This window comes from Arvicola amphibius, chromosome 2 (assembly GCF_903992535.2).
Source record: "Arvicola amphibius chromosome 2, mArvAmp1.2, whole genome shotgun sequence".
Lineage (NCBI taxonomy): Eukaryota > Metazoa > Chordata > Mammalia > Rodentia > Cricetidae > Arvicola > Arvicola amphibius.
This window is the reverse complement of record NC_052048.2, coordinates 20840919-20860106: the sequence shown is the minus strand read 5'-3', so window position 1 is coordinate 20860106 and position 19188 is coordinate 20840919. Positions and strand designations below refer to the sequence as shown.

Genomic DNA, 19188 nt, shown 5'->3' with positions numbered 1-19188 from the left:
ATTTCTACTGTTCTATAAAATACAGTAAATTTTAAGTTCTTGGACTCTCAAAGAGCTTTCCAGACAAACAGGATTTGGGATTCTTTTTACCCATGTATTGTAGAAAGGCTAAGACTTGCCCTAAATCACATGACCTCAAAGTAATTTAGGCTAGTTCAGAGAACTCATCTTCAAGGAGACATTTGTTTGACTTTTGCAAACTTTTTTTTTTTTTTTTTTTTTTAGACAGGGTCTCACCTATCTCAGGCTGGTCTTGAACTTAAGTAGCTGAAAATAACCTTGAACTTCTGATCCCTCTGCCTATACCTCCCAAGTGCACCACCATGCTAAGGTTCATGTGCTGGGGATCTAATCCAGTGCTTCATGCCTGGTTTTACTTAAGATGTGCATTGGACATTGGATCCCCTGGAGTTGGAGCTTGGGAGGACTTGCTGCTCTTGGAGAGGACCTGTGTTCAGTTCTCAGCACCCACTTGGTGGGTGGCTTACAACTACTGCTAATTCTAGTCCCAGGGAATTTAACAGCTTCTTCTGCAATCCTTGAGTACTGCACACATAGATACATGCAATTCACACATACACACTGCTTTTAAGGACTATCTCACTATTTGTCCCTGGATTCACTATGTGACCAGGCTGGTCTTGAACTTAGGGATTACCCTTGCCTTTGCCTCCTGAGTGCTGAAAATAATGGTGTGTGTCACCATGCCAGAAATAAAAACAAGTCTTTAAAATATAAAAAGTTTATGTGTGAGTGCCTCAATCTCCATATGCACCATGTGCAGTGCCTATGGAGAGTACAAGAGAGCAGTGCATCCTTTTCTCAGGGTGGGGGCCAAACCTTGGGCCTCTGTAAGAGCAAGTGCTAACTACTAAGCTGTCTCTCTAGGTCCAGTACCTAGCTTTTGACATGGATGCTGGGGATCTAAACCCAGGTACTCACTTTTGGAGTAAGCAATCTAGTAACTGAGCTGTTCTCCAAGCTTTGGTTGAGTTTCCTCATCTGTAAAATAGCCCAATCTTCTTTCTTAGGACAGTTAGATCAAAGATTGTATCACAGGGAGTCCTTGGTACAGGTCAAAGATTATACTGTTAAGTATTTAGCAATTTAGCAAGGGCTTGCTTGGTATTGTCATTAAAGTGAAGTCAAAAGTCAAAGTTAGAAATACCCAAAGGAACCAGGCTTAAAAATCAAGCCCAGCCAGCCTGGTCTACAGAGCTGGGTCCAGGACAGGCTCCAAAGCTACAGAGAAACCCTGTCTCAAAAAACCAAAAAAAAACCAAAAAAAAAAAAAAAAGAAAGAAAGAAAGAAAGAAGTTCAATGTGGCTGACATGGGCCACCTGGCTTCTTGCAAAGGTCAAAACTCAAGTTAGGTAAGAGATATGAATACAGTGTGTGCCTGATAAGACAGAGGAGGTAGATTTAAGAAGTACTTCATCAGTACTTGAATTCACATAACAAGCTAAGTGACCTTAGCCAACCAGTGACGCTGGAGCTTTTATACTTTAAGAAGCTAAGGGCTGGGCCTACAGAGATGGCTCAAGAAGTCAAGTGCACTTGCAGAAGACCTAGGTTTGATGTGCAGCACCCAATGCCCGAGGCCTCCACAGATGCCAAGTATGCACACGGTGTACAGGCAAAACACCCAAGATGACTGCCACAACAGGGGCAGCAGCACAAACCCAGCTTTTCTGATCCTAGTTTCCCCAATGTTTGTATTTCCTCTTCCTGTTATGGGGGAATAATACCAGCATTCTAATGTGGGCTGCTGAAGGGTGTATTGGGGATCCATGGTGAGGAGCTGCCCAGTTGGGAGGTGTAATCTGCACTGGAGCTCAGAGTGTGTGCACAGAGGGTCTGTAGCACATGCTGCACCTAAGTTGGATTGGAGTGTGCCCCTCTTCATTCAGCCCCTGCCCGTATGTACCCACCACACCCTACCCCAGAACTCAACATAAAGGGCTGCCTGACACCCACATTTCGTTGTTTCCACTTTATTGCTCAAGCACAGGACTTGAGGTGTGCCTGGACCTTCAGCGTGCATTAAAGAGGCTGAGGGGATGGGGACAGGGACAACCTGGATGAGGGAAACTGATAGAAGCAGAGATACTGGAAGGTGCTGTCTAGCGGTGATCACTGTGATACCAGAGGATTATCAGGGATACCATCTCAGGAGAGCAAGGTGAGAGAGCTAATGGACACAGTGGTTTTCCCATGCCCCTAGCACCTGCAGGGAGATTGCAGGCTTGGAAAACAACCGGAGAGGGAAGGGACGAGGAAAATGGCTGCCCAGGAGTCATCTCCACCCTGGTTTCATATCAGACCCCATCCCTATCACATACCCCTTCTACCTCTTGAAAAATGTAGCTAATAGAGGGAGAAATAAATTAACATTCTGATGTGTACGTGTGGAAGGATAAACACTCATGTGTAATGGGGGAAGGAGAGAGGGTTGACACCATCTAAAACTACCCCCCATTATACCCCCAGCCTGCTCTTCTCCCCTTCCCTCCAAAGTCAACATCCAAACAGATAGAAAAATAAAGGTCTAATTCACTCAAAATCTTCAGTTTTTACAAAACTAACAGGGTGGAGTAGAGAAGGAGCAGGGAGACAGGCAGCCGCAGGGGTGGGCAGGTGGTGAGGCAGGCTATGCTTCTGCTTCCACTTGGGACTGGTTCCCTGCCACATTGTTGGGCTCACCCTTCATCTCAGTGACAGTGGGATGGTCTCCAGCCACCTCTGCCTTGGCCTGTAAATGAGGAAGTAGAAGAGGCTGAATTCCCGAGTAAAAGACAGACAATCCTAACAGAAAGGCATAGATACAGTGACCCGGGAATGGTCCTCAAAGCACACATGTACACATGCACATTCTGAACTGACAACACCACTCAGCACATCACTGCTGAATGTCACAGATTTCGGATGTTTTAAACTATTGATTAAACTCAAGGCCTCGAGCATGCTGGGCAAGCACTCTATCACTGTGCTATATCCCAGACCTGCTAAACAAAAATATTTAAAAATGTTTTAATCTCATGTTTGCCTCAGTGGCATGTGTACTAAAATTGCAATGACAGAGATTAGCACAGTCCCTGAACAAGGATATCACACATTTTTTTTGAAGTTTTCCATACTTTTAAACTCATTAAAAAATATATATAGAACAACATACCAAATTCACCATTTAGTTTCACCTTTTAAATGTGCTACTAGAAAGGCAATTTATTTCATAACCTGTTTCTTTTGGAGGGTGTTAGGGACACTAAAGCAACTAACAGGTCAAGTAAGATGTGCCACATACAGGCAGTGGAATACCACACAGCAGGAAGAGAAAATGGGAAGTACGCGGGGCGGTGGTGGTGCAGAGGTGAGGCAGAGGCAGGCAGATCTCTGGGAGTTTGAGGCCAGCCTGGTCTACAAGAGTTAGTTCCAGGGCTGGTGAGATGGCTCAGAGGTTAAGAGCACTGCCTGCTCTTCCAAAGGTCCTGAGTTCAATTCCCAGCAACCACATGGTGGCTCACAGCCATCTGTAATGGGGTCTGGTGTCCTCTTCTGGCCTATAGGCATACACACAGACAGAATATTGCATACATAATAAATAAATAGATAAATATTAAAAAAAATAGTTCCAGGACAGGCTCCAAAGCTACAGAGAAACCCTGTCTTGAAAAAAGAAAAACAAACAAACAAAAAGAAAATGGGAAGTAGTAATATAAAATAAGCGTCTAGTCATTAATTAACACAAAGGGGTAAACAATGAACAGATGCACACACAGCACAGCAGTGTTGTGGATGAACTGGCAGGATCATGTGCTTCTGTGGAGCTTGAATGCTAACTACATAACTCCCCTCGACTCTGAGTGTGGAGGTGCACCCTTCAAACCCAGACTCATAAGGCAGAGGCAGGCAGGTAGCCATGAGGTCCAGGCCAGCCTGGTCTACTGAGAGAATTTTAGGCCAGTTGTCTCAAAGAAACTCAAACCATGAGAACTGGGCCCTAGTGTGTACTTCCCACGCTGTTGGCCTGGCCGGACCAGTGGGGTCAATACTGAGGACTTTCATTTCTTTCCTGTGAAGAGAGTAACATCTGGCTTCTCCAACTGCCACAGGCAGTTAAGGCCAGGCACACCTTATATGCTGAAGAGGCCAGGAAAACCCTTTTCTGTTCTTTATAGCCACTACCACTATGTGGTGGGTTGAATGAGAATAGCACCCACATGTTCAGATTTAGATGCTTGGCCCCCCAGTTTGTGGAACTCACTGGGAAGGAGAGGTGTTTGCGAGGGGCTTTCAGGTTTCTAAAGCCCATGCCATTCCAGGTTAACTCTCTGCCTGGTGCTTGTGTTTGTTGCCCGCCATGAATCTGACCCTTTGGAATTTAAGTCCTCTAAAAATTCCCATGAGTTGCCTTGGTCATGGTTGTCTCCTCACAGCAATGACCTCACCTTGTGCTCCTCCTCAGCCAGCCTCTCAAACATGTTGGCATAGAGCTTCTTTTCTCGGGCAAGCTGCCTGCGGGTCCGCTGCTGGCACACAGCCAGCTGGGCCTTGGCGGCTTTGTTGCTGGGATAGAGCTGCAGGACCTTCTGGAAGTCAGCTCGTGCCAGGTCAAAGTCATTCACGGCCAGGTGTGCCTCTCCCCGGCGGAACAGGCCCTTCTCGTTGTTGCTGTCCAGCTCCAGGGCCTAAGAGCACAGAAAGGAAGCAGCAGAGACATCAGACTCTGCAGCACCAGCTGGATCCCCAAGGGACCCCTCAGCAGGATGAGGCTCAGTGGAAATTGCTGGTGTCCAGTTAGGGGGAAAAAAAGACTGGGGCATTAAATGGGAAGGGTCATGGCTCAGGAAGAAATTAATTTAATCCAAGAGGAAGAAAGGAAATATAGCGGGTTTTCTGATGCAGGAAGAACACGGTCTCTCACATTTCCAGATACAGAAGAAATAACAAAATAAACCGACTCCCTTTAGTTTCCCCCAATCTAGCTAAGGCTTGCTCACTGTCTATATCTATTGTCTCCCACCATTAAAATGCCTGCTACTTCCACACTAGGCCTCTCTCTGGGTCTGTAACTCAGAATTCCCAACCACTGATCCCACTAACACCACCCAGTGGCTGTGGGCAATTTTCATACAGGCGGTGCACCAGCCCTGCCTGTAAATGCTGTTTCCATGTCCCCTGAAGGGATCTCACCTTGTTACAGCTTTCGATGGCAGCTGAGAAGGCCTGCAGTTTCAGGTGACACATAGCCAGATTGAGGTGTGAGGCCAGTCGCAGTGCACGGACCTTTTGCATTTCCTCACCAGAAAAGCTAGACTCATATTCCAGCCAAGACACAATCTTCTTGTACTGCAGTAAAGCTTGCTTGTACTTGCCTTCCTAGAATGGGAGAGAGGCTCAGGCACCCAGTGCAGGTTCAGCAGCCCAGGTTGCCTTACCTAGTAGCCACAAGTGACTCCTGGACACCAGATTCCCACTCTTTCCCAATGGACAAATGGACAAAGATACAATAGTGGCAGAGTACCATCTGGACAATGCTCCCTGGGGTACCTTGGCCTTGGCTCACCTTGAAGTATACAGTGCCCCTCTCTTTCACTATGTTGCTCTGCTCCAGCTTCTCCTCAGAGTTCATCTCCCAAGATTCCTTGGCCTGTCATATCCCAGAGGACAGATAGTGGTCAGCTTCCTCGGCAGCACCCACAGACCAGACTCCATGAGAGGGGACACCTCAGGCTACTCACCTTCTCAAAACTTTTCAGGTGTACTTCATACCTGAGCTCAGCATGTGGTGGGATCTGGAACTTTTCCTTCCCAACACCGCCAAAAGCATAGCTGCGGGGGTGAAAACGCCTGGGTCACCTCACAGCCTTCGTCTGCTCTGGGCTGAAAGGCTTCCTGTTTGTTTCCTGGAAAGTACCTTCCCATCTTGAGACCTGGGTCTGGCAAACATCTCCCTAACTTCTTTACTACCCAGCTGGGCGGTGGCGTAGCACTCACTACTGCTTGTCTTCCACATCTCCCTATACGCTGTTGAGATGACTTGACTCAGAGACAACGGAGCAAGATCCGCTGTGAAGCCCTAAGAACTTTCGTAAGCATGGTACACAGTGTTTCCACAAATGTTAACAATTGCATAAATTAATAGCAGATGAAAATCTAGATATTGGCAGGTAAGGGATTCAGATGAGGCCTGAATACAAGGAAATACGGACAACAGTGGGCCACACTTCCAGACCCAATGAGGCGATGGTGATAAGCGTCCTCAGAGTAGAAGCAAGCATACAGGGCTTGTGAATGCCTATCACACAGCTCACTGTGGGCGTTCAGCTATGTCCCATTGCTCTGCAAAGTGCCTGTGTCTCACCTAGGTTTGAGGTACACAATGGAATGTTCTCCTTTCTCCATGCGCTGAATGGCTGTCTCCAACCCACAGGGCAGATCTAGGCTTTCCCCTTCGCCGACTTCAAAGCAGAGCTCCCGCTGGTCAAAGAGCTGGTCATTATAGTAGCCTTCCAGTGCCACTGGCATCAAAGAGAGGCAGTACCCCAGATGTGAGAGGGCAGAGCATTGAGGAAGTTGCCACTTGGCCTCCCCCATCTCCAAATTACTGTTCATACCCAAGATAACCTGTGTCTCAGACCTGCAGGGATGCTAAGACAGTGTGGTCTAACTCCTTATTTTATGGACGAGACAAAAGACTTACAGGAAGGAAATGAATTGGTCCAAACCACCCAAGGCCTTTCATCTCTAAGCCAGGAATCATATGCAACTCTAGATTTTTCTCCCCACACCAGATTGCACTTCGTTTTTTGTCGTTTTGAGACAGGGTTTCTCTGTGTAGCCCTGGCTGTCCTTGAACTCAGGCCTTCCAAGTGCTAGGATTAAAGGCATGCGCTACCACTGCCCAGCCAGATTACACTTTCTTACCTTCTACCATAGCACCATCATTGGGCCTGGCATAGCCTTCACCACGAGTCCGTATTCTGCGGATGATCCCGCCATCTTCATCTTCTGTAAGATCTTCTCCTTTGAACTCAAATAGCTCCACCTGTGGAATGAGATATAAAGTCATCAACTCCTTTCTGCACTAACTCAGCAGTGAAACTCTGTTTTACTCCCTAGAGTTACCACTAACGGCTAGACCACATCTAGCCAGAGCACAGTTCCAGCAGCAACTGGACAGAGGCACTTCTGACGAGCTGTTGGGAGCTGCTCTAGACTACACTTTGGCAGAACATGGGCTTCACTTGGCCTCAGAAGAAAGAAAGCTCTCTATCATCCTGCTTCTTTAGCAAGGACATGAGACAATCTGGTAGGCACCATAAGTGGCCTGGCATCTCAGTGGCCTTGTGAGAATATTCTCTAATGTCCACTGATTGGTTTTCTGCTTTCAGCTGAATAGTCTTAGTTCTTCCCCTCAGCAGAGGTCACACCTCAACCCAACCTATAGGAAGGTATTTCTCCCTCCTGTGCTACAGGATGCCAATACTTCACACTACCTCTATAACCCTGATGTGTCCTGACCCCGGCTCCTTTCCAGAAGGGCTCTGGAGCCCCCTCTTCTAACCCAAAGCTTCTAGTTAGTATTGGCCACTGTGGAAGCAGCAGAGCCAGCCACTGGCCTCCTACTAAAGCTAGGCCCTCAGGCTTGGCTACATTGTCTCCAAGAGGCAGGAAGGGCTGGAGGACAGCCAGGCAATGGGGTGAGATAAGGTCTGGCTCTTTGCCTGGTGCTCTGTGGCCAGCACTTACCTCAAATACAAGTGTGGAGTTGGGGGGGATCTTTGGAGGGCTGCCTGCTGACCCATAGGCATATTCTGGCTTGCAGGTGATGTGGCATACTTCCCCCACTTTCATGGTTGCCACAGCAATATCCCAAGCTTTGATGACCTCCCCTGTAGGTAGAGGCAAACAAGACGGGCTTAGCAGGAGTCTAACTCTAGGCTCAATATTCCCAGAGAGAGCTGCGCACATCCAAGGGGGATTTTAACATCTCTAGAAACAGGACAAGCAGCAGCAGTGTTGTCGTTCCCAGCACATTAAGAGATTTCTCAACTATGCAAAGAGTTCAAGAAGTGAGACTGTCCATCCCAAAAGGAGGGAGGAGCTAAATCGATGAGATGGGGGAAGAAACCAACCAGTCCTAGAATAGTAGGAAAAAATACATGATAGATAATGGATGGATTCTTTTTTGTTGTTTTCCTTTTCAAGACAAATTTCAGAGAAATCTGTGTAGTCCTGGCTGTCCTCAAACTCAGAAATCCACCTGCCACTGCCTCCTGGGTGCTGCGACGAAAGGCATGTCACCACTGACCAGCAATAGATGGATTCTTAACTATTCCTCCTTGATCTTGGATCTGGTGTTTTTGTGTTTTTCCTGTTCTGATGACTAGTTTATGCTATTTTGCCAAGGCTATCTTGAATGTCTTTGTTCAAAGTGACTCACTTGCCTCAGCTTCTCTGGTAGCTGGGAACACAGGTAAGCACTACTGTGCCCAACTCAAGCTTGGCTGAGAACATCATTTTTGCTTGTGACAGTCATTATCAGCTTTGGAACCTACCCTGCTAGCCCACTAACCATGCCTACCTTTTCCCAAGTCAAAGGAGAATTTGTCCTTGCGATCCAGACTGGAGTCAAACTTTGTGCCATCTAAGAGCCAGCCAGTGTAGTGGACAAAGACCCGGTCCCCAATCATGGGTGTCTCTGTGCCTGTACCCTCTCTCTTGATGACCTGGGAGGAAGGGGGGGAAAAACGTGAGTACCCAGGGATGTGGGCAGAAGGGCCCTAATTGCCCCTAAGTCCCTGTAGGGCACGTAGTGGTTTCTGCTGCCCCCACTGCCTCCTGCTTCTTTATTAGTAGGTCCAAGAGCTTCAAACGACTCTGATGTTAGTGATTTAGCTTAGACTCAAGGAACTTCCCCGGCTCCCTCCAGGTTTGTCCAGACCGGTTTTGGAAAGCTTCAGATAAAATGACCTCAGTTTAAACTTTGTCTACGGTTTTGACCAAGTTGCTCAACTATCCAGAAACTGTCTGTCAAGCACTGAGGACAATTCCCATCCCCTGGAGGTGCTTGAAGAGCACACTGATAAAGCATGGATAGGAACTAGTGGGTCATCAGATCAGGGTCTGGTGTGAATAGAATGGAATCGGAGTAACGAAGAAAAGGAAGGGCCAGATTACAGAGCACAGAGGCTCTGCATCAGCCCTGGAAAATTAAGTGTTGGGAAAACAAAATTACCAGACCAGCAAGCTAAGGGGCCCTTTTTTCAGGACTAGAGTACCTCCCATGAACATATAGGCATCTGCTTCTGTTTAACATTTTTATATATGGTGACCTCGTGTGCGGGCCACTAGGTGGATGTAGAACCATCCTCTAAAGGAAGGCTGATAAGAATGTACACGGGCCTCAAAGGAGTGGAGGATAAAAACTGACCTTCTGGAAATCAGAACCTTGCAGTAAACAGAGGAGAAAGAAAGGCCACATGTTCACAGGGGAGCGGCTAGAGCTGGGGGAGAAAGCCAGGAGCATTTCTGGACCAACAAGGTTCCCTGAGGTCTCTGCTGAGCACAGGCCACACACACTAGGTACCGAGCAATGGGACGCTCCGGGGAGAAACAATGGATGCAGGGAGCGCGTGCAATGCGGGTTAGGATTTCACCGTCCTGGACTGCTGGCAGAACCTGCTCTGAACCGGCGCCCATTGTCCCGACCCAGGTCAGGGCGCCCTCCCCCTCGCTCCTCGGGCTATTTGCAGTCAGGCGATTAGTGAACCGCTGGCTCCAGGGCAAACCACCTCCCCCAAGGCCAGCACCACGAACCCCCAACTCAGGAAGGCTCAGGAGGAGAGGGAGAGGAACTACAGGTCCCGGCATGCACCGCTCCTGCTCTCCCCAGGCCGAGAAAGGGGGCACAGCATGGCCGAGTCCGTGACCTCGCTGGGTCTCGGCGATTGCAAAGGGGGTGCGGAGAGGCACAAAGGGCTCTGGGCCAGGAAACGGCTCCAGGAGCCGTTTCAGGTCCTAGCTAATGTTTAACTTTCAAGTGGGCGAGCCCTGACGCACCTTCGCCCAGGTGGCCCGCGCACGCTGCGGCCAAGGGGTCCCTAGGAGGCGAGGCCCTCGCCCCTAGGTTCGCCCCGGCCTCGTGCCCCCCGCCCGGGCCCCCCCGGCTGCGGCCCTCGCGCTCCGCCCCGCCCCTCTCAGCCGCACAGCGCAGCCGGATCAAGTTGGCGTTGCAGTAGGGGCTCTCTCCCGGGCCGGGGGCCGCACCCTCCGGGAGTGTGCAGCCACCGTGCCATCTTTAGGGCCGCAGCCCGCACTGGGATGGCAAATACCCCCATCCTCCGCCCGTACCACCCGCTTGAGGCCCACGAGTCTCCAGCCGGGGTCTCCGCGGGCCCCCTCTCACCTTGAGCACGCCCTCGTCCTGCTTGGGGCTGATGTCCACTCCTTCGAGAGGCAGGGGCGCCGATTGCGCCCCGTTTTCGGTCGCCTTCATCTCTTCGGCGGTCATGGCCGCTAGGCGCACCGTTGGCTGCGGGAGTAAGGCGAGCGCGAGCCGAGCGCTCTGGCCGCCGACCGGGGTGAGCGGTGCGGGTGGCGTGCGGCACAAGGCGGCGCTGCCCACCAAGAACCTCGCTCCAGGCTCGCGCACCGGGCTCTCCGCGCGCTCGCCGCCGGCCGCCGAGTGGGACGACGCCGAGGGGCGGGGGCGGACCGGCCCGGCCTGTGATTGGTCCCACTCGCCTCGGGGGCGGGGTCAAGAGGAACGGCACGAGCGGGCAGCGAAGGGGCGGGAGCGGGGAACTTTCTAGAGAAGCGGTTAAACGGGTTGGGGCTCTTGAGCTGAGGGCACCCGAGGGGGTTCTTTTGGTAAAATTTGTTTTTCTGGTTGATGGCTCCTAGGGGCGGCCTCCTCTCCCACTCCAGGACTCTCCATTCTCGGATTTCGATGATCACACCCTTCCCCGCGTCCTCCCTCCCTACCCCCACCCCGCCGGCGTCTAGCCGATTTTTTCCAGATCCTTCTCCATCCTCAGGACGCCCAAGCCCGGGCCTGCCTGGCGGCCCGCCCTGTTCACCCAGACCCACAGCGCAGTAGCTGGATCCAGGCAGCCAGATGAGAAGTGGCATGGGTCCGCCTCCCGCGATTAGACCTCAGACACCCGTGGGGTGGCCTTGGGGTCCTGGGCGCGGACACCTAAGCAGTGTGGAGAATAGAGGCCATGGCAGTGAAAGCGTAGGCCCAGGAAGGAGCAGCTTCAGCCCTGGTGCACAAACTGTGGGACTCGACTTTGTCTTCCCTGCAGCCTGGCAAGCCAACCGAATGAGTTGCTTTCCAAAATTCTGTGAGCAGGAGATCTTGTGAGGGATGACCCCCCCCCCCCCCCCCCGCCAAAGATTTGTAAGTGGGGTTTGCGTATCATACTAACCAGCCTTTTTTGTTAGTACTGGAGCGCCAAATGGTTTGAGCTCACGAGAGAGAGAGAGAGAGAGAGAGAGAGAGAGAGAGAGAGAGAGAGAGAGAGAGGGGGGGGGGGGGGGAGGAGAGAGGGTGGGAGGGAGAGAGGGGGAGGGAGGGAGGGAGATAGAGAGGGGGGGGAGGGAGGGGGGAGAGAAGGGGAGGAGGGAGGGAGAGAGAGAGAGGAGAGAGAGGAGAGAGAGAGAGAGAGAGAGAGAGAGAGAGAGAGAGAGACCCTTTCCCTTTTTACTAAAGGTGGACGGGAAGAGATGTTATCTTCTCAACCGCTGTTCCTAAGCGATACCTGTGGAGCTCCAAGTCTGCGTGGTTAAAACCGAAATAGTGCTGGTTTGATCGGAAGATCTGCCTGGAGAGGTCCTGAATCTGCCCAGCACTATAGTACACGGTTAATACATAGCGCCTGGTGAGTGCCACCAGATACCTATTGGCTTTGTGAATTTTCATTCCAAACTAATGAACTTTTTGTCTGTGTACTGACCTGATGTTGTTCGGTGATCCCACTTAAGAAGGCAATAGGCTATTAGACCGGGCGGGCAAGATGGCTCGGTGGGGTGGAGGTGCTTGCTGCGTGCCTGTGGACCTGCGTTTGATTCCTAACACCCACAACGTTGAGAGCACGGACTCCTTCCTACAAAGCTGTCTTCTGACATCCACCTGTGAGCCCTATTGTCCCTCCCAAATTAGTGTAATAAAATAACGCCCCCCCAAATCTTACTATATCACTGTTAGATAATTCGTTGTAGTCCTTTCCGATGGAACCTCCAGCAATTTACAGTGTTAAGAGTTTAACCAAAATCTAAGACCTCTTGTGTTATGAGAGACATCCTCCTCGTAGACTATGGAAGCGGAGTAGCTACTTCCCCCGTAGTGAAGGCTCTTGTATGGCACTGGCTTGCACATGGCAATTATCTCTCTGGTGGGCCTTTGGGTATTATCTGGCACAGCAAGCTGTGATAGAGAAGCTAAGTTTCACTGTAGTAAGCTTGTATCTTTTCCTTGAGAATGGTATTGTAGGCTTAATGCCTTTATTGCCTTTATTTATTTATTGCTTTTTTTTGAGACAGGGTTTCTCTGTAGCTTTTGTAGACCAGGCTGGCCACGAACTCGCAGAGGTCCGCCTGCCTCTGCCAATCCCGAGTGTTGGGATTAAAGGCGTGGGCACCACCACCCGGTTTGGCCTAATGCCTTTGAGTTCACGCACGGTCAACATTGCCTGCACACTGCTTGAACAGGCATCTTAATACAGTGGACGAAACACGTGGTTAGCAATAAAGAAAGAAAGAAAGAAAGAAAGAAAGAAAGAAAGAAAGAAAGAAAGAAAGAAAGAGGTACAGCTGGGTAAAATGAGGCAGGCTGCCTTATTTGTAAGCCTCCATTTCTTGTTGTGAGCCCTGTAAATAGGCTGACTTGATGGTTACAAAAGACGGAATGCCTCTGTGTTTCTGTGTGGTGCTGGCTTCCGGTGTTGAATGAATAAGTGATGGTTATCATTGTAATGTGATGTGTGGGGGGATGGAGGTGAGCACAGTGGTAAGAGGGAGGGTAAAGTATGGAGAGGTGAGGACAGGCCTCCAGTGAGAGGACCGCCCCCTATGTGATCTAGCAGCGGATGAGAGGCTGGCACACAGGCACTGAGGTCTTGAGTCCCATGGCAGGGTCATGTGCTTCTGGAGTTTTTCCTTATTGTGTATGTCACTTTTTTTCTTTAAAATTTTTTAAACTTATTTTTTAAGCTTATTTTACATGTGAGGGTGTTTGCCTGTGTGTCTGTCTGTGTACGTGCGCATGCGTGCCTATGGAGACCAAAAGAAGGCTCTGGCTCCCCCAGGCTGGTCTGAGCTGTCATGTAAGTGCTGGGAAGTGAATCCAGGTCCTCTGGAAGAATAGCTGGCCTCAGCTCAAATGTGTACTCTTCCTAGGAGGCAAGCAGGTGTTTTCTTCTCCTTCCTTCTCTTCACCCTTTTCTTCCCTGGCTCATTTAAGTAGTATTCGCATTGTGTGAGCATGCATCCATATGTTTGTAGGTATTTTTCTCTATCCCTTTCCACCATAGAATTTTTTTACTGGTATGTATGTATGGTGTGTGGTGTGTGTGTGTGTGTTTCAGTATGTATGTCCTACAGCACATGTATGGAGGCCAGAAGACAGTTCCCACCTTCCACCTTAACATGGAGTCCAGGGATTGAACTCAAGTCATCAGGTTTGCACCAAAAAGTGCTTTCAGTGGATGAGCCCTCTCAGCAGTGGATGAGCCCTCTCAGCAGTCTAGCCGCTCTTTTTTTTAATTTTTTTTTCTTCAGGACAGTATTTCTCTACATAGTCATGGCAGCCCTGGAGCTCACTATATAGACCAGGATGGCCTTGAACTCACAGCTGTCTACTTGCCTCTGTGTCTTGAGCGCTGGGATCAAAGGTGCACCTTCTGAGACAGGATCTCACCGAACTCAGCACTCACTGATTGGCTGCTCAAGAGCTCTGGGATCCTCCTGTTTCTTCTCAAACAGGAAGTTTCTCCCAGGTCTCTATTCTTTTGTTCAAACCTAGTTTCTCTATAGGATTTTATCTAGATATCTCACGTAGAGAACAACACTTTTTCAGTGTCTTCTATTGAAACTGTAATTTTGTATTTTTGAAGAATGACAACACGGAAGAGAGAACCCAGTAAGAACAACAGAAAAGGATTCTTGAAAGAAACAGAAGTGGAAGCTAGAAAACATGGAACAGATCTTCCCAGAATGAAATTCAAGGTGCTAAAGATGATGAAAAAACTCTTAAAAGAAGAAAACAAAGTGAAATGCAAACAGGAGTCAGGTGGGAGACTCCGCCTGTCTGCCCCTGGGCTTGTAGCACCGAAGGTTTTGTGTATTTTCCAGGTTGGAAGTCTTGCTTGTCTTTTGGGTTTCCAGTCAGCATACAAAGTAATGGGCTTCATTGTGGCCTTTGATATACAGATATCACACTCTTTTGTTCTTATCTCCCACTGCTCTTGCTTCTCTCCCCATTCTCTGTCCTCTTCCTTTTCGCAGATGGTTTCCCTTTCTGCTCTCTTCTCTTGTGTGCACACGTTTATACACTTAGACTCCACCCACGAGAGAAGACGTAGTATTTGTTCAAGTCTGGCTTATTTTGCTTAGCATAGTCTTTGGTTTTGCCACTCTTCCTGTATGGCCGAGCAGCAGTCCAGCGTGTGCATGTCACATTTTGAAGCATACTGTTGCTGGAGCCGTGGGCTACTCCCAGCTTAGGGGCTGTGAAAAGTGCAGCAGTGAGTGTAAGCCTCACACCCTGCCTTAGGTTCGGCACCTGGTCTTTTGTTTTGCTGCTGCTTTAAATGTCTCCAAAGCCTTTGTTTGCTGCTGGTACAGAAAATGAATTTTATGTGTTGGAGAGATGTTTCAGCTCTTAAAAGCGAGGCTCATAACCAAAATATCAAGCTGCATTTTACTTGTTTTATGTGAAATTTTCGTAACAAAACTTACTGTATAACCATTACCACAATTTTTATGTTTTGGAAGTGAGATCTCACCATGTATCCCAGAGTGGCCTCAAACTTAAAAATCCTTATGTCTCTGTCTTCCACATGCTTGACTTAAAGGTCTGTGCTACTATGCCTGGTCATCCCCACGTGGGCAGCACAACCACACCAACCACACCTTTTTTTTTTTAACACAAGAATTTTCTATAGCACAGACTTGCCTTGAAATTTCTAAATGTGGTCAAGGGTGACCTTGAACTTCTGATTCCCCTGCTTCTACCTCCTAACTTCTGGGATTACAGGTGTGTACCACCATACCTGGCTTCTTATTGTTTTGCCATAGGGTCTTGTTGGTCTCAAACTCTTAGTCCCCCCCTTGCTCCCTGAATGATGATAAGTGCCCATGACCACAATTCTGTTTTAAGTAACAAAGTTGTGGTAATTTGCTGTCTCTGTTGTACATACAGCATCCAGGCTTTAGCAAAGGATTTGTACTGAGTTAGACTCTCAGTCTATTTTGTTTAGTTCTACCATACGCAGTGAAAGGAAGGAGGGATGTTGCAGGTGCTGGGAACAACAGAGAGCCACCCCAGGATGTACCTGAGCATCTGTGCACATCAGAGGACGAGAGTTAGGTGAACAAGAGAGTTAGGTGAATAAATTTGCTGTAGGAGTCGAAGGGGAGAGTCATGAGGCGGCATCTGGTAGATGTTAGGAGCTGAGAAAGTGGCCTCTGAGGCACGCAGGTTGTATTATTCCCTATACAGAATTTCCTGTGTAAGAGGTGCAGCATTCCAAGATGGATGATGGGCTGTCTCTGTATTTGTCTTGGGCACCTCAATTGCATAGGAGCTTTCACTGCCTCTGTGCCCTTGGTTCCTGTTAGGTCTCCAACCTGGGACAAAGGGCTAGCTGAGATTCCTGTTAACATATCAGAGCAGACACTGCGGCCAAGTTCTCCCAGCATTTCTCAGTCCCTGCCTGTTAGGGGTTCTGGTTGCCATACCCTGACCACTACCTGAACTCTCCAGCCCAGCTACTAGGCTAGGCTTCTCTCCTCCTAGCTCCTCTGGCCCCTATATAACTGGCCAGTTTTAGCAGCGTGTGTCTCTTGGCCAGTCTCTTGACCCAGACTGCCCTTTTTGGTCAGAGGCTCCTCTTTTGATCTTCCTCCTCTGTCGTCACGGGCTGGCTCAGTCTGGCCCTTCTCTCTACCTGCTTTCTCCTTTCTGTTCTAGTGAACCCCCCGCCCCTTCGGGGCAGCCATGTCCTCCTTTTATTTCTTTTTTTCATTCACTTCACAGATAATGCCTCCAGTCCCAACTGCTATCCCTGTGTTAGGTGTTAGGCAAGTTTCTAGACAATTAGACCTGCTTCTTCTCAACCAGTAGGAGGCAAATGAGATCACATGACCTGCCGAAGGTGGGTAGATCCTAATTGGTATCTGGATTTCTGTCAAAAGCTAAAACTCCCAGAACACAAGAGACACGCTATCCTACCAGAAGGGGCTGAGTTTAAATAGAAAAGAACTAGTGGTTAAGTATAGGGTCTTAACATATAAGCGCCAATCACAGTGAACTGTGTCTGCCTTCTTAAAGCAGCGGAGATGTAACAGTGATGGCAGGGTACAGGGAGGAACATGGGAGGATCCACTGTCTGCTGTTTAGTGGGGTAGGGTCTTCCTTCAACGACAGAGCCAACTGACACCCTAAACCCAGGAACAGTGAGCTAACAAAACTGGGCCACCAACTAGTCATCCCAACTTGTCTCCAACTGTTGCCCCGGTAACTATAGCACAAGCCAAGGGAGAGCCCAGACATTTCTAAATGGCTCTCAGACTGCTACACAGGTGCTGTTATTTAGTCCAAAGGTGGATAACGTGCAAGCTGGAGGGTAGAGGAGGATGGGGAAGAGTTGATTCGAGAAGAACAGAGAGCTGTTCTCTAGTCCACCTAATTTTTGAGTTAGTTGCTTAGTGTGATATGTTTCTCCTTTCATGTTTGTCTTAAAAATATATTCAATGATTTGTTTTCAAACAAAAAGAAATCAGTCTTTTTTCCCCCATTGCTGCTTTTCTGTCTTCTCTGAAAAAGTTTCCAACTCTTTCTGGAAAGCTTAAATCCAAGACCAGTAGTAAACTGATTTGGGTTTGTAGCTCTTAGAGGTTGACACTAGTCTGTGATAGTCACCATGCACTTTTAACAGCCACACGACAACAGTATATTTTTGGTGTGTGAAAGCCTTTAAGAGAACAGGAAGAAGTCTCGTGTAGTTTGTGGTCAGTTAGTTTAGATAGCTTCCTTTGCTTGAGCCTGGGGGAGCAAGCAGACAGAAGCTGGCGATGCTGGCAACGTCATCTGATAAGAGCAGTGAGTGTGTAGGTCTACACTGGAAAGGAAGACTGAGGGAGTGTGAATCCACCCAAGGATGAGTGCCTAGTTCATCTTGGAGGAAGAAAATGTCTTCTTCATTCCATGTGTTGCAATGATCAGACCCAGCATTTGTCTGGGATGATTACATGTCTAATGGTAAACTCATCCCTCATCAGTTTCCCACAGAGTACTCCACATGTTTCTATGTCACGGGCAGTGTTAGCATTAGGGAACTGGGAAACTTGGTTTAGCTTCAAGGTACTCTACCTACAATGTCATCCACTGTTGATGGGAACATTTCTGTGCCGCTCAGCACTCCTGGTCTGAAAGACCTGTCTACCACTGGTGACTTAGCTATCCTCAGCTGTGTTATGGTCCGAAGCCTGTGGATAACAGCCAGGTTGTGAATGCTTCTGAGGCCTTTCTAAATCAGGCCCCAGCGGCCCTCTGGCTCTGGCTCTATCTTGCTAAGCTCTTGCACAATTTTTAGTCACTCTTTTTCCGGCTCCTGGTTCTGGATCATCTCCTCAAAGGCATGGAACTGTTTCTGTTCTAACTGGTGCAGCCTTTGCTCTGGGAAAATTCTAACGCTTCCTTCTTTATATATTTTTTACATTCTTGGGTGTGTGTATCTAAACTGCTTTTGGCTCTTCTACCTGGGGAAAAGCAAGTTCTTTCATTTCTTGACTGTATCTTCTCAGGAATGACAGCTGATTTGTAATCCCGATATCTGGGGACTTTGCTCTATGAAGGACTTGATGTACTTGCTATAGAGGATAAAGGCATATTCAATGTTGCTTTCTTCAGAGTAAACGGATGCCATGTAGATGACTTGAACTCCAGAGTGGAAGTATTGACTACTGGGTGCAATATTGAATTCTTCTGAATTTTACTGCATTCTCAAGCTGGGGAAAGATCTTAACCCTATCTTTGGGTGGAAGGGTGATATTTCCATGGTCAGGCATCAGGACCAAAAGCTTTGGAGTCACAGACTACAACTATATCAGAAGAGTGTGTTGTTTCGAGCTCCATGTTTGAAGACAGGTATGGTATCTCCTGACACGGGTAGTGTCAGTCACAGATACAAACCATACAGTAATATGGTTTGTCTGGGTTGCTGAAGCTACAAAGCATGTGTGTCCAATATGAGAAACTGGTCACTGGTCACTGGTCACTGGTCATTTGAGATGATCCAAATTTGTTTATGGACAACTATATGGAAACTCCAAAGTTCTAACAGATGCTGATGGGTTTGGAGGGAGAATTATGTCATAAAGTAGGCAGTAGCCAGTAGAAAGGTCAAATTCCTAGCCAGAAAATGGAATTGGGAGAAGAGAATGGCAGACGAGCTGCAGCTATCCTGAATGGCTGAGCCTAGCAGGTGAAAGCCTGCAAGGCAGGTATATGACAATCCCTCTATCCTCCCTTCTTAGATTAGGGAGATCATCTCAGTGTTTTTTATGTGTTCCTTAACAAACTTACTTTTAATTTGCAGGTTATATTTTCATGTGGTTCCCCACACGGGACAGATCATGGTCTTAAGGAGCAAGACAGCCCTGGGAACAAAGTGCCAAGTGTGGGGTGAGGTACTAAGGGAGTAAGCCCTTCAGGAGACTGATGTCTTGAGGAGAGATGGGAAAGGAGGTACTTGAACTGAGTCTTGGAAGATGATAGGTGTTTCCTAGTGCACAAAGCCAGGAAGGGCATCCAAGGCAGGCAGAGCACAGCACTACAATGAGCTTGATTATTTAAAGAAATAGGAAGTTTGTCCTGTACCAGAGTTCTTCACTTTATCCCAAAGTTCTCTCCTTTGAAGTGGACTAGTCTATATTTTCAGTATCAAAGTCTTTTATCC

General features: G+C 48.5%; 1 protein-coding gene and 2 pseudogenes across 1 annotated transcript; 1 reads left to right on the top strand and 2 right to left on the bottom strand.

The window, feature by feature from the left end:
- Nucleotides 1-1979: 1979 nt before the first annotated feature.
- On the bottom strand, nucleotides 1980-10679 carry Fkbp4 (FKBP prolyl isomerase 4). Its single transcript, XM_038318374.1, has 10 exons — nucleotides 10413-10679; nucleotides 8589-8733; nucleotides 7754-7896; nucleotides 6929-7049; nucleotides 6366-6522; nucleotides 5743-5833; nucleotides 5568-5651; nucleotides 5195-5380; nucleotides 4450-4689; nucleotides 1980-2753 (listed from the first exon to the last, which is right to left on the bottom strand). The coding sequence occupies exons 1-10, from the start codon at nucleotides 10515-10517 to the stop codon at nucleotides 2652-2654; spliced, it is 1374 nt and encodes a 457-aa protein (XP_038174302.1). The 5' UTR covers nucleotides 10518-10679; the 3' UTR covers nucleotides 1980-2651.
- Nucleotides 3044-3142, top strand: LOC119808533 (annotated as a pseudogene).
- A 6467-nt stretch (nucleotides 10680-17146) lies between the features above and the next one.
- Nucleotides 17147-18298, bottom strand: LOC119807110 (annotated as a pseudogene).
- Nucleotides 18299-19188: the final 890 nt, after the last annotated feature.